Source organism: Ochotona curzoniae, unplaced genomic scaffold (genome assembly GCF_017591425.1).
Source record: "Ochotona curzoniae isolate NIBS_2020 unplaced genomic scaffold, NIBS_Ocur_1.0 scaffold_2453, whole genome shotgun sequence".
Classification (NCBI taxonomy): domain Eukaryota; kingdom Metazoa; phylum Chordata; class Mammalia; order Lagomorpha; family Ochotonidae; genus Ochotona; species Ochotona curzoniae.
This window is the reverse complement of record NW_024467094.1, coordinates 32616253-32631417: the sequence shown is the minus strand read 5'-3', so window position 1 is coordinate 32631417 and position 15165 is coordinate 32616253. Positions and strand designations below refer to the sequence as shown.

Sequence of the window (15165 nt, the reverse complement as noted above, 5' to 3'; positions counted from 1 at the left end):
CTGGGCGCACTGACCTCCTCCTGGGGAATGACTGCTTCTTTTCCCTGTAACCCAGTGGAATGTTCTAGACATGTTGTGACATGGTGGAGGTGGTGGTGGGTGCATAGGGGTGTTGGTGAGGCTGGTGCACCATGGCTCAGCATGCCCCCTGTTGGATGTAGTTGGCACTTAACAAGAAGTGGGACAGTGAAAGAAACTGTCTGCAATGTAGCTATGCAACGGCAGAGCCTTTTTGCAAGAATTCTGTGAAGGAGGCATTAAATGAGTCAGAGACGCACTCCCTGGACTTGTCTTGGAGTATAATTTGACTCGTACATAACAACTGGCATTCCTTCTTGAAGAAGAAGAGAAACACATTTCCAGAATGGTATGGAGTTAATTTCTCCTAGTAAACAGACAACCAGAAACAAAACAAAGTAACTAGTAAAATTGTTTCAAAGCTACCCTTCCTGAGGGCTTAAATTGTAATCTGCAAATGTCCCTTGGTGGGGATCTGGTTAAATAAATACAATATAATCCCGACATTGCAGTTCCATATGTACTGATAAGAAACAACACCCAGCATACATTCACAGCTAGAAAAAAAAGTACAATGCTGAGATGTATTGTTGGCACATATAAGGATGCTTCAAAAGTTCACGGAAAATGGAATTAAAAGTTGGGACTCTGTACCTGTGTGGGAGACCCAGAAAAAGCTCCTGGCTCCTGGCTTCAGAATTGCTCAGTTCCAGCCATTGCAGCCATTTGGAAAGTGAATCAATAGATGCAAGATATATCTTTCTGTCTCTCCTTCTCTCTGTAAATATAATTTTTAAAAGATGGTTTAAAATCTTTTTTTTTAAATCTTTTTTTAAAGATTTATTTTATTTTTTTCTTGGAAAGACAGATATACAGAGAAGAGAGACAGAAAGGAAGAACCATTCATTGATTCATTCCCCAAGCAGCCACAACAGCCAGAGATGTGCCAATCGGAAGCCAGGAGCCAGGAGCTTCTTTTGGGTCTCCCACGTGGGTCCCAAGGCTTTGGGTCATCCTTGACTGCTTTCCCAGGTCACAAGCAGGGAACTAGATGGGAAACAGGGCTGCCGGGATTAGAGCCAGCGCCCATATGGGATGCCAGTGTGTGCAAGGCGAGGACTTTGGCCACTAGGCTACCACATCAGGCCCTATAATTTTTTTGTTTGTTTGTTTTAAGATCTAAGACCCTTAGGAAGATTTGTTAGGTTCTCTACTGTCACTGTATCCTCTAATGGCTTTATCAGGAACGTGAACTACTGTAACAGATGCCTTACCAATGCTAAGACTAGTTACTAACCTGCCGGTTCTAGTAGCTGTAGACATTAAGAAATACAGGATCTCAGACACCAGTTTACTCTCTTTAAGCCCCATGCATGAAGCCCACATGTTCCTGCAGGGAAAATACTTGATTCAATGGCTATTAGGGCACTGCCTGGGCCATGGACAGCCTTTGCTTGGCTGGTGGCCGCTCTGGCAGCCTGACAGAGTCTGGGATCTATGCAGGGCAGCTTGTCACCTCTCCCAAGGGGGATGGGTGCCATACCAGCAATGACCTTTTGTCAACCTCATCTGTGGCCAGCCAGGGAAGCTCAGGCCTGATTTCCCAAGCAGGGAAAAGGTTTGCAACTTTTCTGTGGGAAAGGGAGCTGGTGCCACTCCAGGGGACTCTGCCAGCAAAATGGAGGCTTTTCTGTAGCTCCTCCAGCTGGGCTTGGGTCAGCTGGATCTGGCACTTCTGTGGCTACGCTGCTGCTTTGTACACGCTGTAGGTGAGGTGTGGCTCGGTGACCATTCCACCAGCACGCTCAAAAACAGCACATGTGGGTTGGCCATGCTTGCCAACCTTCCAGTCTCTACCCAAGCTTTAGAGTGCTGAGGCGGTGGGAAGGTGGGAGGCGTGGTCCAGGCAGGCACCTGCCTTCAACAGGGGCCTCTTCTCATTGTAGGACATGGAGGTGGAATTCCAGGCCCTCTTCTAGTCACTCAATCCTCAGGGCACTGGTGCCCTGGACGTGAGGGTGGGTTGGTAGAGAGGTGTAAGGTGGGTGAAGGCTTTCTGCTAGATCACATTGCCCGCCCTCGCCCGGCGGTCAGGGTCGTCCCAGGGGAACAGGAGCTGGCAGCCCTCACCCCACGGACATAGACTCCACTCAAGATCTCCCTTCCGTTCCCCAAGCGACCCCTCAAGCTTTTCCAGCACTTGGGAGTGGCAGACGTTCCTTGAAAACGGACAGGGATCCGTTCACTACTCAAACCAAAAGACACAGGCAAGTGGAAGGGGTCTTTGACCCCGTGGAAAAAAATGCACCTTCTGATGATCTTTTGGAATACCCTTCCTATCGCAAGGCTTGCTTGATGAGCGTCCACCTGACTCTCTCCATTCTTGAGTAGCTGAAGGGACTCTTGTGGCTTTTTTTTTTTTTTTTTTTTTTTTGCCAGAGGGAACTAGAGCAACACTCCCAGGACCTGATTTCTGCCCCCACCCCACCCCCTCACATTCCTCCACCCGCGTCCAGCGCCCGCCGCCTCCGCAGCCCAAGCCCGGGTCTCCCGCTCCAACTATTCCAACCATGCTGGGCAGGGTGGGGCGCTCAGCTCTCGGCCCCCCTCCGTGGCACCCCTCCTCCGAGTCAGTCACCCCTACTGCCCCGGTCCCTCCCTTTCTGGGGTAGGGCCAGCCAATGGGGGACTAGGCTCCAGGGTTTGGCCTGAGTGCCGGGCTGCTCTCGGATCCCCCGCCCCACAGTGCTGGCCGGCGTCCCGGTGCGCACGGACGTGGCTTGAGTTTCCTCGCCTCTCGGTTCTCGCTCTCTTCCTCTCGCTCCCCTTTTCTCTCCGGATCCTCTCGTTCCGCTCCAGCTCCAGCTCCGCTCGGCCGGTCCCGCACGGCTCCGGGGAGCCATGGAGGACGTCACACTTCATATCGTGGAGAGGCCGTTTTCCGGGACGCCCGAAGTTGAGGATCGTGAGCCCTCCCAGATGGGGGCACCGGCCGCTGAGGAGCCGTCGGGGACCGGCTCGGAGGAGCTGATCAAGTCGGACCAGGTGAATGGCGTGCTGGTGCTGAGCCTCTTGGACAAGATAATCGGCGCCGTCGACCAGATCCAGCTGACCCAAGCCCAGCTGGAGGAGCGGCAGGCGGAGATGGAGGGCGCGGTGCAGAGCATCCAGGGCGAACTGGCTAAGCTGGGCAAGGCGCACGCCACCACGAGCAACACGGTGAGCAAGCTCCTGGAGAAGGTGCGCAAGGTCAGCGTCAACGTGAAGACCGTACGGGGCAGCTTGGAGCGCCAGGCCGGTCAGATTAAGAAGCTGGAGGTCAACGAGGCCGAGCTGCTGCGGCGCCGCAACTTCAAAGTCATGATCTACCAGGTGAGGCCGGGGAGAGGACCGCGCCCAGCATTCGCGCTGCTCCGGCCCAGGGCTCGGGGTTGGCAGACCGGCTCCAGGCGCGACTCTCCAGCCCTCCCGGGCCCGTGTCCTCGCGCGGGATCCGCCCTCCTTCCCGCCCAGTCCCTGCGGAAGTGGGGTGCGGTCAGGGAAAGCGGCGGGATTTAGGGTCGCGCCTGTACTCCTTGCCTCCCCAGCCAGGCCCCTCCCTCGGATCCCAAACTCCTAATGGGACTAGGTTAGGGAGCTGGACTTGGGAACCCTGCCCCTCGCAGACCACTCCGCTCCCAACTAGAATCGGGTGAAACGCTTTCCTACTTGGGGGCCGTTTCCAGGAACGCCAGGGGGTCCGTAGCGGCTTTTAGGGGCCCCGCTGTAAGCAGACACTGGCAGCGGGGCCCGGACCTGGGGCCTCCGCCGCTGCCCGCCCGATATAGCGGGTGATTCAGGGCTCAGGAACGCACCGGCGGGGGCTGCGCCAGGCGGGAGACGCGACCGACCGCCAGCCCCGCTTCCCGGACCCCACGCCCCCGCACCAGCCTCCGCGATCCAGCCCTGACTCCTTGCTGTGGCCTGTCCCCTGCCTCCGGGCGCCTTTAGGCCCGCCCTTGGAGACACCCTCCGGGTGCGCGCCCGTCGCCTGGGCCTCCCAGAGGCTTGCGGAGGAGGAGAGTAGGCGGGTGGCTGGCTGGGCTGTGCGGTGTAGGCGCCGTGAATCACCCCGCACATCTGCGGGAGCGAGGGCTGGGAGCGGCCAGGCAGTGGGCTGGAGGAGGTTGGCGGGCCCCAAGCCGCTGGAAGCTCTCTGTGCACCTCTTCCCTCTGGGTCCCGCTCGTATATAAGTGCGATTTTTGAATCCTAGTCCCAAATACACCCCGGAATTTCTGTGTAGCTCCTCCCCTCCACTCCTGTGCAGGGTCCCGATAGGGCTGGGCTGAGCCGGGAACGACCACGCCCGGGCCTCCCTTGTCCCTGCTGCCCGTGGGCCTGACTGGAGCTGTTACCCCAGGGAGGCGGGATCCTGGGGCCCCAGGGAGGGCTAGCCTAGGCGCCTTCTTACCCTCCTTCTCCCTGCTGGAAGGTTGGAAAGGCCAGGGAGGCTTGAACACGCCGCTGCAGCTTGAGAGGGTCTTTCTGGGAGCCCCGTTCCCTGACAGCCCCAGGGCTTGGATAAGCTGCTTGGGCTCTATTAGGGAGAGCTCAGAGAAGCGCACAGGGCTCAGAGGTTGGGGTAGAGGGAGTGACAGAGACAGGGAGGAGAGCGTGCTGGAGCTGGTCCTTGGGACTAAGGCAGAAATGGCTTTGTCCCCCTTTCTATCCTTTCCCACTGTTTCCTAAGAGGCACTTTCTTGGCCAATAGTAGAACTATTGGGTACAAAATGTTTGCCTGGGGCTGTGTCCTTAAAGAATGTGGAGGAAACAGGATGGGGGTGGGGTGGGGTGGAGGCTTGAGAAATTGTTAGAGGCCTGAGTAACCCCCGAGGGACATAGGAGGGAGAGGTACAAGGTGGGAGCTTGGAGCAGCAGCTCCTGACAGCTGGATAATCACTGGTGAACTTTGACAGACTGTCCTAAAGCAGGGCCAGGGAGGGGCAGAGAGCCAACCTCCCACATCCCCCAAGCCACTGGGGAAATAAGTGTTGGGAGCTCAGAGGTGAGGAAGAGACTCCAACGACTGGGGTGGGGCTGAACTTGAACTTCCCTGAGCTGCAGAACAGATGTTCCAGGTGGGGGCTGGGGGGTGGGGCTCAGCCTGGAGGAAGGCAGAGGCAGGGCCTCCCCTGAGAAGAGAATGAAGTAAAAATAGCCGTGTGCCTTGGCAGCCCTAATAGGGAAGACTGGGGGCAGCAATGTTTATGGTAAAGTCAGGCCCAGCGGGGTAGGATGCCGTGCGTGTAACTGCAGCCAGGCCAAGACAGGGAAGGACTGGACAAAGAACTTCAGCCGTGAGAGCAAGCGCTTCCTGTGCAAAGGAAGGCAGTGCTGCAGCTGCAGATGGGGGAGGTGATGATGTGGCACCGGGACGGGTTGGAGGAGGACACGGAGTGGAGGAACCCCTGTGTGGCTCCCTGCTGGGTTCAGGGACCTGGGAAGTCACGCACACCCCCTTTTAATCCAATTCATAAACAGTAGATGCAGCCCACTTCTGAGATCCCCTGGGGACATTTTCCCTCCTGTACCCAGAACAGGACTAAAAGCTTGGCAGCCCCCTCCCCTGGGGTAGCAGCTGAGGCAGGTGGGGTGGGGGGGGTTGGGGATCATCAACTCCGCCAAGAACAGGAATTAGGAACAGGAATGAGTGGACTGAGGACCGGTGGGCGGGTCAGGCCAAGTGGCACTGGCTCTAAAACCCCTTGCACAGGCCAGTTCTTTAGAGTTCTTTGAGAACCCAGCAGAGGAGGTTTATACAATGGAAACAGAGGTTTCTAGAGTTGATGAACTACACCTAGGGACTGGCAGCTGAAACCCCCAGCTCTGCTGCCGAGGTTTGGGGAGCCTCTGGAATGCCTGGGCCATGGCGATGGCTTGGCTGGCTCCTCCTTGCCAAGTCCCAACCCCACTCAAATCTCCCTCCGTCACAGTTCCTTTGACTCCAGAAGAACCCCAAACCTGTTCCCACATCAAGACTCTGGTTGCTTTCAGCCCGTACACCCAATGGCCACGGAGAGCATGCCTTCCATACTCTTCCTCCAAAATAGCTGAGTTTTTTTTTTTCCTCCTGGGCAGAATCCAAAGCTAAGAGGGTATTTGTAGGGTATGCTCAGGATTAATGGAAATCATGCCAGCCACGTGCTCTTCCCTCTTCAATTTAATACAATTTTGACTATCATAAAGGTCACAGTTGAAAAGGTCAGGTGATGGCACAGTAGGCAGCTGAGAGTCAGGGAACATCTATTATGAAAAAAAATCTGTGCAAGTGATTGTTTTTCCATGAACTTAAAAAAAAATATTTTCTTTCTATTGGAAAGTCAGATATGCAGGGAGGAAGAGAGACAGAGGAAGATCTTCCATCTGCTGGCTCACTCCCCAAGTGGCCACAAATGGCTGGAGCCTCCCACAGGTCTCCCACACATGTGCTGGGTCCCAAGGCTTTGGGCCGTCCTCGACTGCTTTCCCAGGCCACAATCAGGGAGGTGATGGGAAGTGGGGCTGCTGGAACACACCCATATGGGACCCTGGTACATTGAAGGCAAGGACTTTAGCCACTAGGCTACTGCACTGGGTCCTCTATGAGCTTTTAAAAGTAGCCTTTTCCTGGAAGCTCGAGCTTGAAGACACCTGAAAGATACCCACGTCATCTCCTTCCTGTCCTAGCTTGGGAACTCTCCACTCACCCCACCCAGACTCTAAGAGGGGCAATCACTTGTTCATTGTCATTCAAGTAGGGGTGCCCAGGGGTTACGTGGGGAGGCTCACTTTTCCCATCTCCAGCTTCTTTTCCAGGCTTTGCTGCATATATCAGGGTGGGGCCTTGTCCTACACTGGGGCATAGCGTCCCCATTCTCTAACGCAGACAGTTGGGCATTGGGCTACCCTGTGTGTGTGTTTGTGTAGGAGTGTGCAGTATTGATGGCCATTAGCTGCTCAGCCTCTAAGTGCCGAAGCAGGCCAATGTGTAGTCAAGGTGTGGACTCAGTACCCACCTGGAGGGCCACACGGGACCCATCGCTTGTTGTTGGCGACTTTCGGCCTTACTGCTCCTGTCATTTCTTGAGTCTGACAGTGCTGACATTGTCCCTTTCTGTTGACTTCCGAATGCCCAGAGCAAGAGTGACAGCCTAGCCCCTCAGCAGGGAGGGTTAGGAGCCACTGAGGGTTCCCTGAGACACAGGCTGATCTGTCCTCAAGCCAGCTTGGCCTTGCAGCCTGATCTCTCTGTGCGTTTTAAAGCCTTACATCATCCCAAGCTTTGAGGGGCGGGGAAGGGAGGGTGGCAAGGGTAGCAGGAGGCGAGGATGTGGCCAAGGGGAAAATAGCCCGGAAGGCGCTCTTCTGTGCCTATCCGGGGCGGTACCCAGTGTCCACCCTGCCCCGAAGAAGAGCAAGAGCTGGAATGGGCGGTGTCTGCGCCCACAAACAGTGGAGTGGTGCGCTTCCCTCTCACTCTGCAGAGCCGGCCCGGGCAGAGGCCAGCAATGGGCCTCTTGGGAAATGCTTTCCCCTGCCCTCCCCTCCCCGCTGCATCCCACTCTCATGGTAGCCATGGTCATCTTGCCACCATGGCTGGGGAAAGGTGGACAGTAGGTGCCCAGGGATGTGGTGGGGGAGGTGGGGTGCATTGGTGGGCATGGACTTGTTTCACCTGAGTGTACCCTGACTGCCTGGATGTGGCATCTAAACTGATTTCCATTCCCTCTAATGTGTGGTGTGTCTCTCACTCCTCACCAGCCTTTGTCTGCATGTCCCCAAGCCCCGACACACACAACCCTTTCCACTCCTACCTCAAGCCCCCTTTAAACCCGTTTTCCTCATCTTAGCCCAAGAAGAAGCCGAAGGCATCCTCTGAGCCGGCCACACCCAAGACCGTGCCTTTGGACCTTCTGCCTGAGACTGAACCCTTTGACCTGCAGCCCGACCCCGTGCCCGAGTGTACAGCCTTTGAGCAGGCACCCAGGACCCTGCCCTATTACCCGGAGCCTGTCCCAGAGAAGCCAACAGCCGAGGCGGGAATCTAGGGTGGCGTGGGGCTGTGGTGGGCACAGGAAGTCATTCCTGTCTGCCATTGGCTCCTTGCTTGGTGGCAGCCAGAGCAGGATGCCCACTGCTGTGTGTTTGTGTGTGACAGGCATGGGGAAGCCCCTGGTGCTATGTAGAGTTCAAGTGAATGTGAAATATGTGTGTGTGACGGGGAGGGGACGGGTGGGGACATGATGCCTGGCTTCTGTTTCCATGGTAGGTTAGCCCCTTACCTGCACTTCGCCCAGGCTGCCCTGCATGAAGCTGTGCATGAAGCAGCAGGGTCCCCTCCCTGCCCCCTCTGCCTGCTGCCACAGCCTTCCAAGCCACCCCCGCCTCTCTGGGTGGGGTGGGGGGAGGAGTGGCGGGGCTGATGCGTGTCCTCTACGCATCCTCCCTGGAGCTGAGGGAAACATTGACGCAGATTTTTTCCAGGTTTTTTTTTTTTTAAGCTGTTTTGCAAAGCGATCCCTCCTGTTTGCCAGAGCCTGCCCTGGGCGGGGCTTCCCACAGCTGCCAGCTCACTGAGGCCCTCTGAGGCTGCCTTGGCTGTCTTGGCCCAGACCCTCCAGCCTCCTGGGAACACAGCTATTTCTCAAATTCTTCTTTTTTCATGAGCACTTCTTCCCTCAAAAGGAGCTTTTTTTTTTTTTTTTTTTAATAATTTCCCTCTAATTGCCATCTGTTCCTCCCCATGACATTTCCATACTACAGACATATATAACCTGTCAGTTTATGTTCACGGCTCTGGAGGGGTAGCCCAAGTCCCTCCCCCTGGCCTGCCCCTGTTGAGAATGCTCATGGTGGCAGGAAGGGGGTGGCTTTCACTTCCTAGTCTCAGCCTGTTCCAGTGGTGGGCTTTGAGTGTCTAGGACCCTCCCTCCACCTGCACCATTACTCCCCACTACTCCCTCCAGTGTCCTCTCTGGCCATTCCCCAACAGGGATTGGGAACAAAACTGGCTAGCACTGAGTCAAGAGAGGTTCTTATTTGGCCCTCTTTTCCCTTTCACAAATGTGAAGTGTCTGGCTGAGGGCCAGGTGCATCATAGGTGTTCAATGTAATGACAGCCTTCACCAAAGCCACCTCAGTCAGAAGAGCTTGGCTTTGTACAGTGAGGCTGGGGATGGAGATGGAGCAGGGACTGGAAACTTGCCTGGGATTCCTCTAAATCCATCCTCAACTGGTGCCTTCCTGGGTTGGGGAGCTGCTGTGTGCAAGTGGGGCAGGGCACAGCGGGGGGGATAGCGGGGACATGCTAGGAGGCCATGCATGGTTTTGTTCTGACCTGGTCATTAAAGGTCACTCTGGACACCAGCCTGTTGGGAGTGGTGGTTTTGTTGAATGCAAAGGGGAAAACAGCAGGAGAGCAGGACCTTTCCCCTCCTGGGGCTCAGGAGCTCCGCCAGGGTGGGACAAAGGTACCTGCCCGTGCAACCAGGGTGGGGGGAGGCGGTTTTGGATTGTGTTGAAGGTTGTTGTAGCAACAGGCAGACTGGGTGGGCCCATCCAGCACTCCAAGGCTGTGAGTCACGGGGGAAACCTGACTTGCCAAGGAAGGGGGGGCGACGGGAGAGAAGCCCATGAATGGAGGGGAGAGGGTGTGGCACCTTCCTCTCCAGCACCAGGCCCAAAGGATGGTATTCAGGCAGCCAAATCCACTTCGCCTGTCTCCTGTCTGTCCACCAAGAACGCAGCGTCCGGGGCGGCCACTGGGAATGGAGGTTATTACAGCCTCAGGCCTCCCAGGACCTTCTTCCCCGCCACCCCCCGGCCTGGGGAGACACCAAGGGTAAACCCCTCTGTGGGCTTGCTCTCAGATGGTGCAGTCCTTGGCTGTCAGCCTTGGCTGCCAACAGCCTGCAGTGCCCTCCGCAGTTCTGCCCACTCCCAAGCTCAGCTAGCCAAAGAAGCTAGAGGCCAGGAAAATCGCCTTCTGGGATGGAACAGGAGGGAGAGGCAGGGATGCTGGGGGCGGGGCAGGGAGACAATGTGGCTTTGTGTTCCAGCAGCTGGGGCAGTTTCCTGGCTGTTCCCCCACAGTCACCCTAAAGCCCTCCCCAGCACATCCACATTGTGCTTAGGGAAAGGAAAGGCTCTTCCCCATACTTTGGTGAGGTGCGGCTTTCCCCCCCCCCCACCCCCCCTTAGGTTGGGAGAGTGAAGAGGAGGGAAGAAAGGAAATGTTTTTGATAATGGGTTTGCAGGTAACTTCCAGCTGATGAGGGATGAAGACATGGCGGAGAGCTGGGACCCAGAGGACACATAAAAGCCTTAGTCAGGGAACCCCAGTCTCCAGTAGCAGTCAGGAAGAATGGCTGCGCGAGACCCACGGAGGACAACTGGAAATTGGAGGCGATGCCAACGCGAATCGGGCCCCTTTCTACACTCAGAACCAAACACCCTCTTTAATGATTCGGTGGATGATAAGAGGCAGGGGCATGGACAGAAAGGCCGAAGATACCCAGGATAGCGAGGAGCCATTTGTGGCAGGTGGAGACTACAAGTCCCAGCATGCCCTGTGCCCAGGTCACCTGGCCTGTTGGGAGGTGTAGTAGGGTGACAGAGCACTTGGAAGTGGCTGGGTGCCCTGCGGAGCTGGTGGCCAGCTGGGAGAAGTGGAGCCAGCATTCCTTCTTTGTCCGTGCTAATGCCATTGACAGGGAGGAAAGGAAATTAGGAGAGGATGTTCCTTAGTCTTCAGTGTAAACCAGGAAATTGCGGGGCGGGGTGGGGGGGGTGGAGCTGGATGGGCGGGAAGAGGAAAGAGACTGAGGGCTGAGGAGTGCATTTCTGTGCCAGTGGTACAGAGATTCCCAGGGGCGCACGGGAGGAGGGTGTTTGTGACTTCGAGCTGCTTCTCAAGAGCACACAGCACAGAGCCTGCGGTGGCATCATCCCTCGCTGGGCTTCCCTGGCTCCTGGTGGTGGTGGTGAGGGAGCAGGGATCCTGAGACCGGATGTTGGAGTCTTAGAATGGAAATCGCTGGTAGCACTGAGTTCCCCAAGGGAAAGAGGGAAGGGCAGGAGGCTGCTCTGAGCTCTGGGATCAGGGGGAATTTGGGACCATCCACTGTTCCCGGGCCCTCGGAGCTCAGCCTGCTTGAAGGGGAGGGGCTGGGACAGAGCCAAACAGTAATGAGGAGATAAGCAAAGGAAGCGTGGCTAGGACCACCGCTGTCCTCCCCACCAAAGGCTGATCTGACATGGCTTGAATGAAGGCCACGGACGCCCATGACGTTACCTTCACATCTCCCTCCTTCGGCGCCGCCGGAGGTGGCCGTTGAGCTCAACTCTTACACCCCGACCTGAGCCAACTCGGCCACTCGCTGGTGCTGAGGCCTGGCTCGGGCAGTGTGGGGCACGGGGCACCAGAGGGCGCTCTGCCCGTTTCCAATGTCGATCTGTCTCCCGAGGCCGCGAGTGGTGCCAATGCTCCGGCCGGTGCGTGCAGGGCGCGAGGACAAGATGGGAGCGCGCCACGATCCCACACCCAGCTCTGACCTGAAGCCTGGAGTCACCCCTCGGGTTGTCTGTATGATCGAGCGCCCCTCGGCGGGCCCAAGTACCACACAGGGCGCCCCCCTCTCCCCGGCTCGCCACCACGGCCCTGCGTCTCCATCCCCCTCGCTGGCCCCAAGTCCTCGCCCAGCCCTTCTCTTGAACCCTCTCACTCAAGTCCGCTCCGCTCTTTCTCCCTTTCGCAGGACGAAGTGAAATTGCCGGCCAAACTGAGCATCAGCAAGTCGCTGAAGGAGTCAGAGGCGCTGCCGGAGAAGGAGGGCGACGAGGCCGGTGAGGGCGAGCGTCCCGAGGAGGACGCGGCCGCGCTGGAGCTGTCCTCGGACGAGGCGGTGGAGGTGGAGGAGGTCGTGGAGGAGTCGCGCGCTGAGCGCATCAAGCGCAGCGGCCTGCGGCGCGTGGACGACTTCAAGAAGGCCTTTTCCAAGGAGAAGATGGAGAAGACCAGGGTGCGCACGCGTGAGAACCTGGAGAAGACGCGCCTGAAGACCAAGGAGAACCTGGAGAAGACGCGCCACACCCTGGAGAAGCGCATGAACAAGCTGGGCACGCGCCTCGTGCCAGCCGAGCGGCGCGAGAAGCTCAAGACGTCCCGGGACAAGCTGCGCAAGTCGTTCACGCCCGACCACGTGGTGTACGCGCGCTCCAAGACGGCCGTGTACAAGGTGCCACCCTTCACCTTCCACGTCAAGAAGATCCGCGAGGGCGAGGTGGAGGTGCTTAAAGCCACCGAGATGGTGGAGGTGGGTCCCGATGATGACGAGGCTGGCGCCGAGCCCGGCGAGGCGGGCGACCTGCTGCGCGCCAGCAGCCCCGACGTGCACACGCTGCTGGAGATCACCGAGGAGTCGGATGCCGTGCTGGTGGACCGGAGCGACAGCGACTGAACCCGCCCCGCCCCGCGCTTGCTCCCCTCTCCCGCACATACTTTCCTCTTTCGCACCACCTGCGCTCCCCTACTCTCTCCCACTCCCCAGTCCTCCACTCCCAGATTCGCTGCTGGGGTCCGCAGTGGAAAGCAGCACCCCTTACCCTCAAGAGGGCGGAGCGGGAGGCAGCCCCAGTGCAGACGTAGTCTGGGTGAAAATGCGTGCTCCGCGTTGGAGATCCAGGAGGAAGTCGCTGCCAGGCCTTGGTGGGCTCTCCCGATGGGTGGGTGGAGGACTGCCTGCCCTTTGGCCGCACTCACGCTCCGAAACTGCCACGTGCGTGCGTGAGCTCTTTTTCCTGCTCTTCTGGGCCCACTCTTCAAAGCCAAATTTTCTAAAGAGGAGAATGGAATCCTACAGGGGACCTTGGCTCACTTAAAAGACCCCCCCCCCCCTTGTAGGCGGATCTGAGACCTGGGGTGGGGGGCAGGGGCGGGGGAGGAGAGAGTCGCGCAAGGGATTTAGCAGGACAGGGGGTCCCCCAATAACGAAGAGCTTTGGGGAAAGTGGGCGTGGGGAAGCGACCCACAAAATTCCATGCTTACGCATCTGCACGCAGGAGTGTGCACACGGCTGTGGCTTTGGGAAAAGGAACGGGAAAGAGAAGGTGGCAGTGGGTGCAGAGAGGATTCGTCCCCTCGTTAACAGTATGCTAAAGCCCGGGACAGCAGGTCCCTTTTTAGGGTCAAGAGGAAGGAGTGTGTAAGGAAGGTAAGACTCAAAGGGAAGAAAGTGAAGTCTCACCAGGCCCGCGTCCAGGGGCCTGGGTGGCTCTTGCAGCCTGTTCTCGCCAAGCTGGGAAAACGAATGTTCCAGAAGGGGGCAGCAGCAGGCTGCAGAGCGCAGAGAGTTGGGAGAAAGACCGAGCCGAAAAAGCTAAGAATGGCCGACTACCCAGCCGCGCGAGCTGCACGTCAGGTGGGGAGAGCGCCGTGCGCAGCAGCTAGCCCTGCAGCCCGCCTCATCCCCGGCAGCATTTCCAGAATCCTCCCCAGAGCTGCCACACAAAGCTGCAGGACTTGCCAAGATCCCACTGGTTTCCCTGCCTCTCCAGGGCAGCTTTCCTGAATCTTGTGGGTGAGGGGGGGAAGGGAGTTCCTTCCTGTCTGGAGCCTCATTTTCTGGAGTCCACTGCCCAGAGATGCCCCTGGACAGAAGCAAACGCATCCCTCATCCCACTCCCCGTCAACACCAGAGGGAGGGATCCCAAACTGGATGCCTCCTCCTCCTTCCCCAGCTCTGCTTTATAGAATTGCAGCTAATTGTTTAAAGGGGTGGGGGGTGGGGCGAGCCTGGGGACACAACCTTTTATACAATACAAGCTTGGCTTTTTTTTTTTTTTCCTTCCTTTTCCTTTCCTTGGTTCCCTAATGTTCTGGGAGTGATTGGAGGTGGTTAGCTGAGGGAGGATGGGGACATGCAGCCAGGTCCCCTGGTGCTGATGGACAGAGGGGCCTGAGCTGTGAGCTGAAACAGTTTCCTGCGGCTCTTGGGGAGCCTGTCCCCTTGCTGTGTCCTGGTGAGCAGCCCGACCAATAAACCTGCTTTTCTAGAAGCATGTGTGTTGGAATGTTTTCTGAAGGCAGCTGATACTGAAGGAAGTGTGGGACAAGGGGGGTGGGGGCGCCTGCAGCACTCAAACCCAATGTATAGCGCCCTGATTTTATGAATTTTAAAAATAGTTGTTTATCTGAGGAGCAGGAATAACAAAGGGAGAGAAACACACGGGTGGCAGGGACCCAAGTAAATGGGCCATCTTCCACTGCCTTGGGGAGCAGCGGGGATTCGAACAGTCACTCTGATGTAGAACACCAGCATGGCCAGTAGCAGTAGATTAACTTGCAACACCAGCCCACTTGACTTTTTTTTCTTTTTCAAAGATATATTTATGTATCAGTTTTTCTTTGAAAGGTAGATTTATAGAGAGACTGTTGATTCACTCCCCAAATGGCTGCAACAGCTGGAGCTGAGCCGATCCATAGCCGGGAGCCTTCTCTGGATTTCCCATGTGGGAGCAGAGGCCCAAGGACTTGAGCTGTCCTCTGCTGCTTTCCCAGGCCAGAAGCAGGGAGCTGGACCAGAAGTAGAGCAACCAGGACTAGAACTGGCATCCTTGCAGGCAGAGGATTAGCCTTTACAGCCACTGCAACCCCACCCCCACATCCTCACACTACCCCTGGAGCTGTAACTTTATACCAAGAACTGTTGCTATGAAACTTTTGGCCTGGATTTGCTTTGTAAATTCGGTTTTACCTATTTCTAATTTTATTTGAAAAGCGGAAACATCTTCTGTCCTCTGGTTTATTCCCCAAATGTCTGCAATAGCTGGGACTGGGCCCTGCCGAAGCCAGGAGCCAGAAGCTCAAACTGTGTCTCTCCTGTGGGTGGCAGGGACCCAAGCACTTGAAGCATCACCACCTGCCATTCCCAGGTTGTCCACCTGTAGCAAGATGGATTGGAAGCAGGAGAGCCAGGACTTGAACAGGAACTCCAATGTGGGATGCGGTTGTCCTGAGTGACTGCTTAACCCTTGCAAACAATGTGTGCCCGTGCTTATGGAGTCTCCTGAGGGCCCCATGAGCCAGAACTGGCCATCATCATCCCATTTTAGAGAGAAGGAAACTGATA

General features: G+C 56.8%; 1 protein-coding gene across 2 annotated transcripts; it reads left to right on the top strand.

The window, feature by feature from the left end:
- Positions 1-2482: 2482 nt before the first annotated feature.
- Positions 2483-14086, top strand: LOC121170295 (caveolae-associated protein 1). Of its 2 annotated transcripts, none has more exons than XM_041001366.1 (2): positions 2483-3390; positions 11794-14086. In XM_041001366.1, exons 1-2 carry the CDS (start codon positions 2920-2922, stop codon positions 12493-12495), a joined length of 1173 nt encoding a protein of 390 aa, XP_040857300.1. In that variant the 5' UTR covers positions 2483-2919; the 3' UTR covers positions 12496-14086. The 2 variants fall into 2 exon arrangements, with proteins under 2 accessions (XP_040857300.1, XP_040857301.1); XM_041001367.1 differs by lacking the exon at positions 11794-14086 and adding an exon at positions 7888-8117 and having other exon boundaries at positions 2785-3390.
- Positions 14087-15165: the final 1079 nt, after the last annotated feature.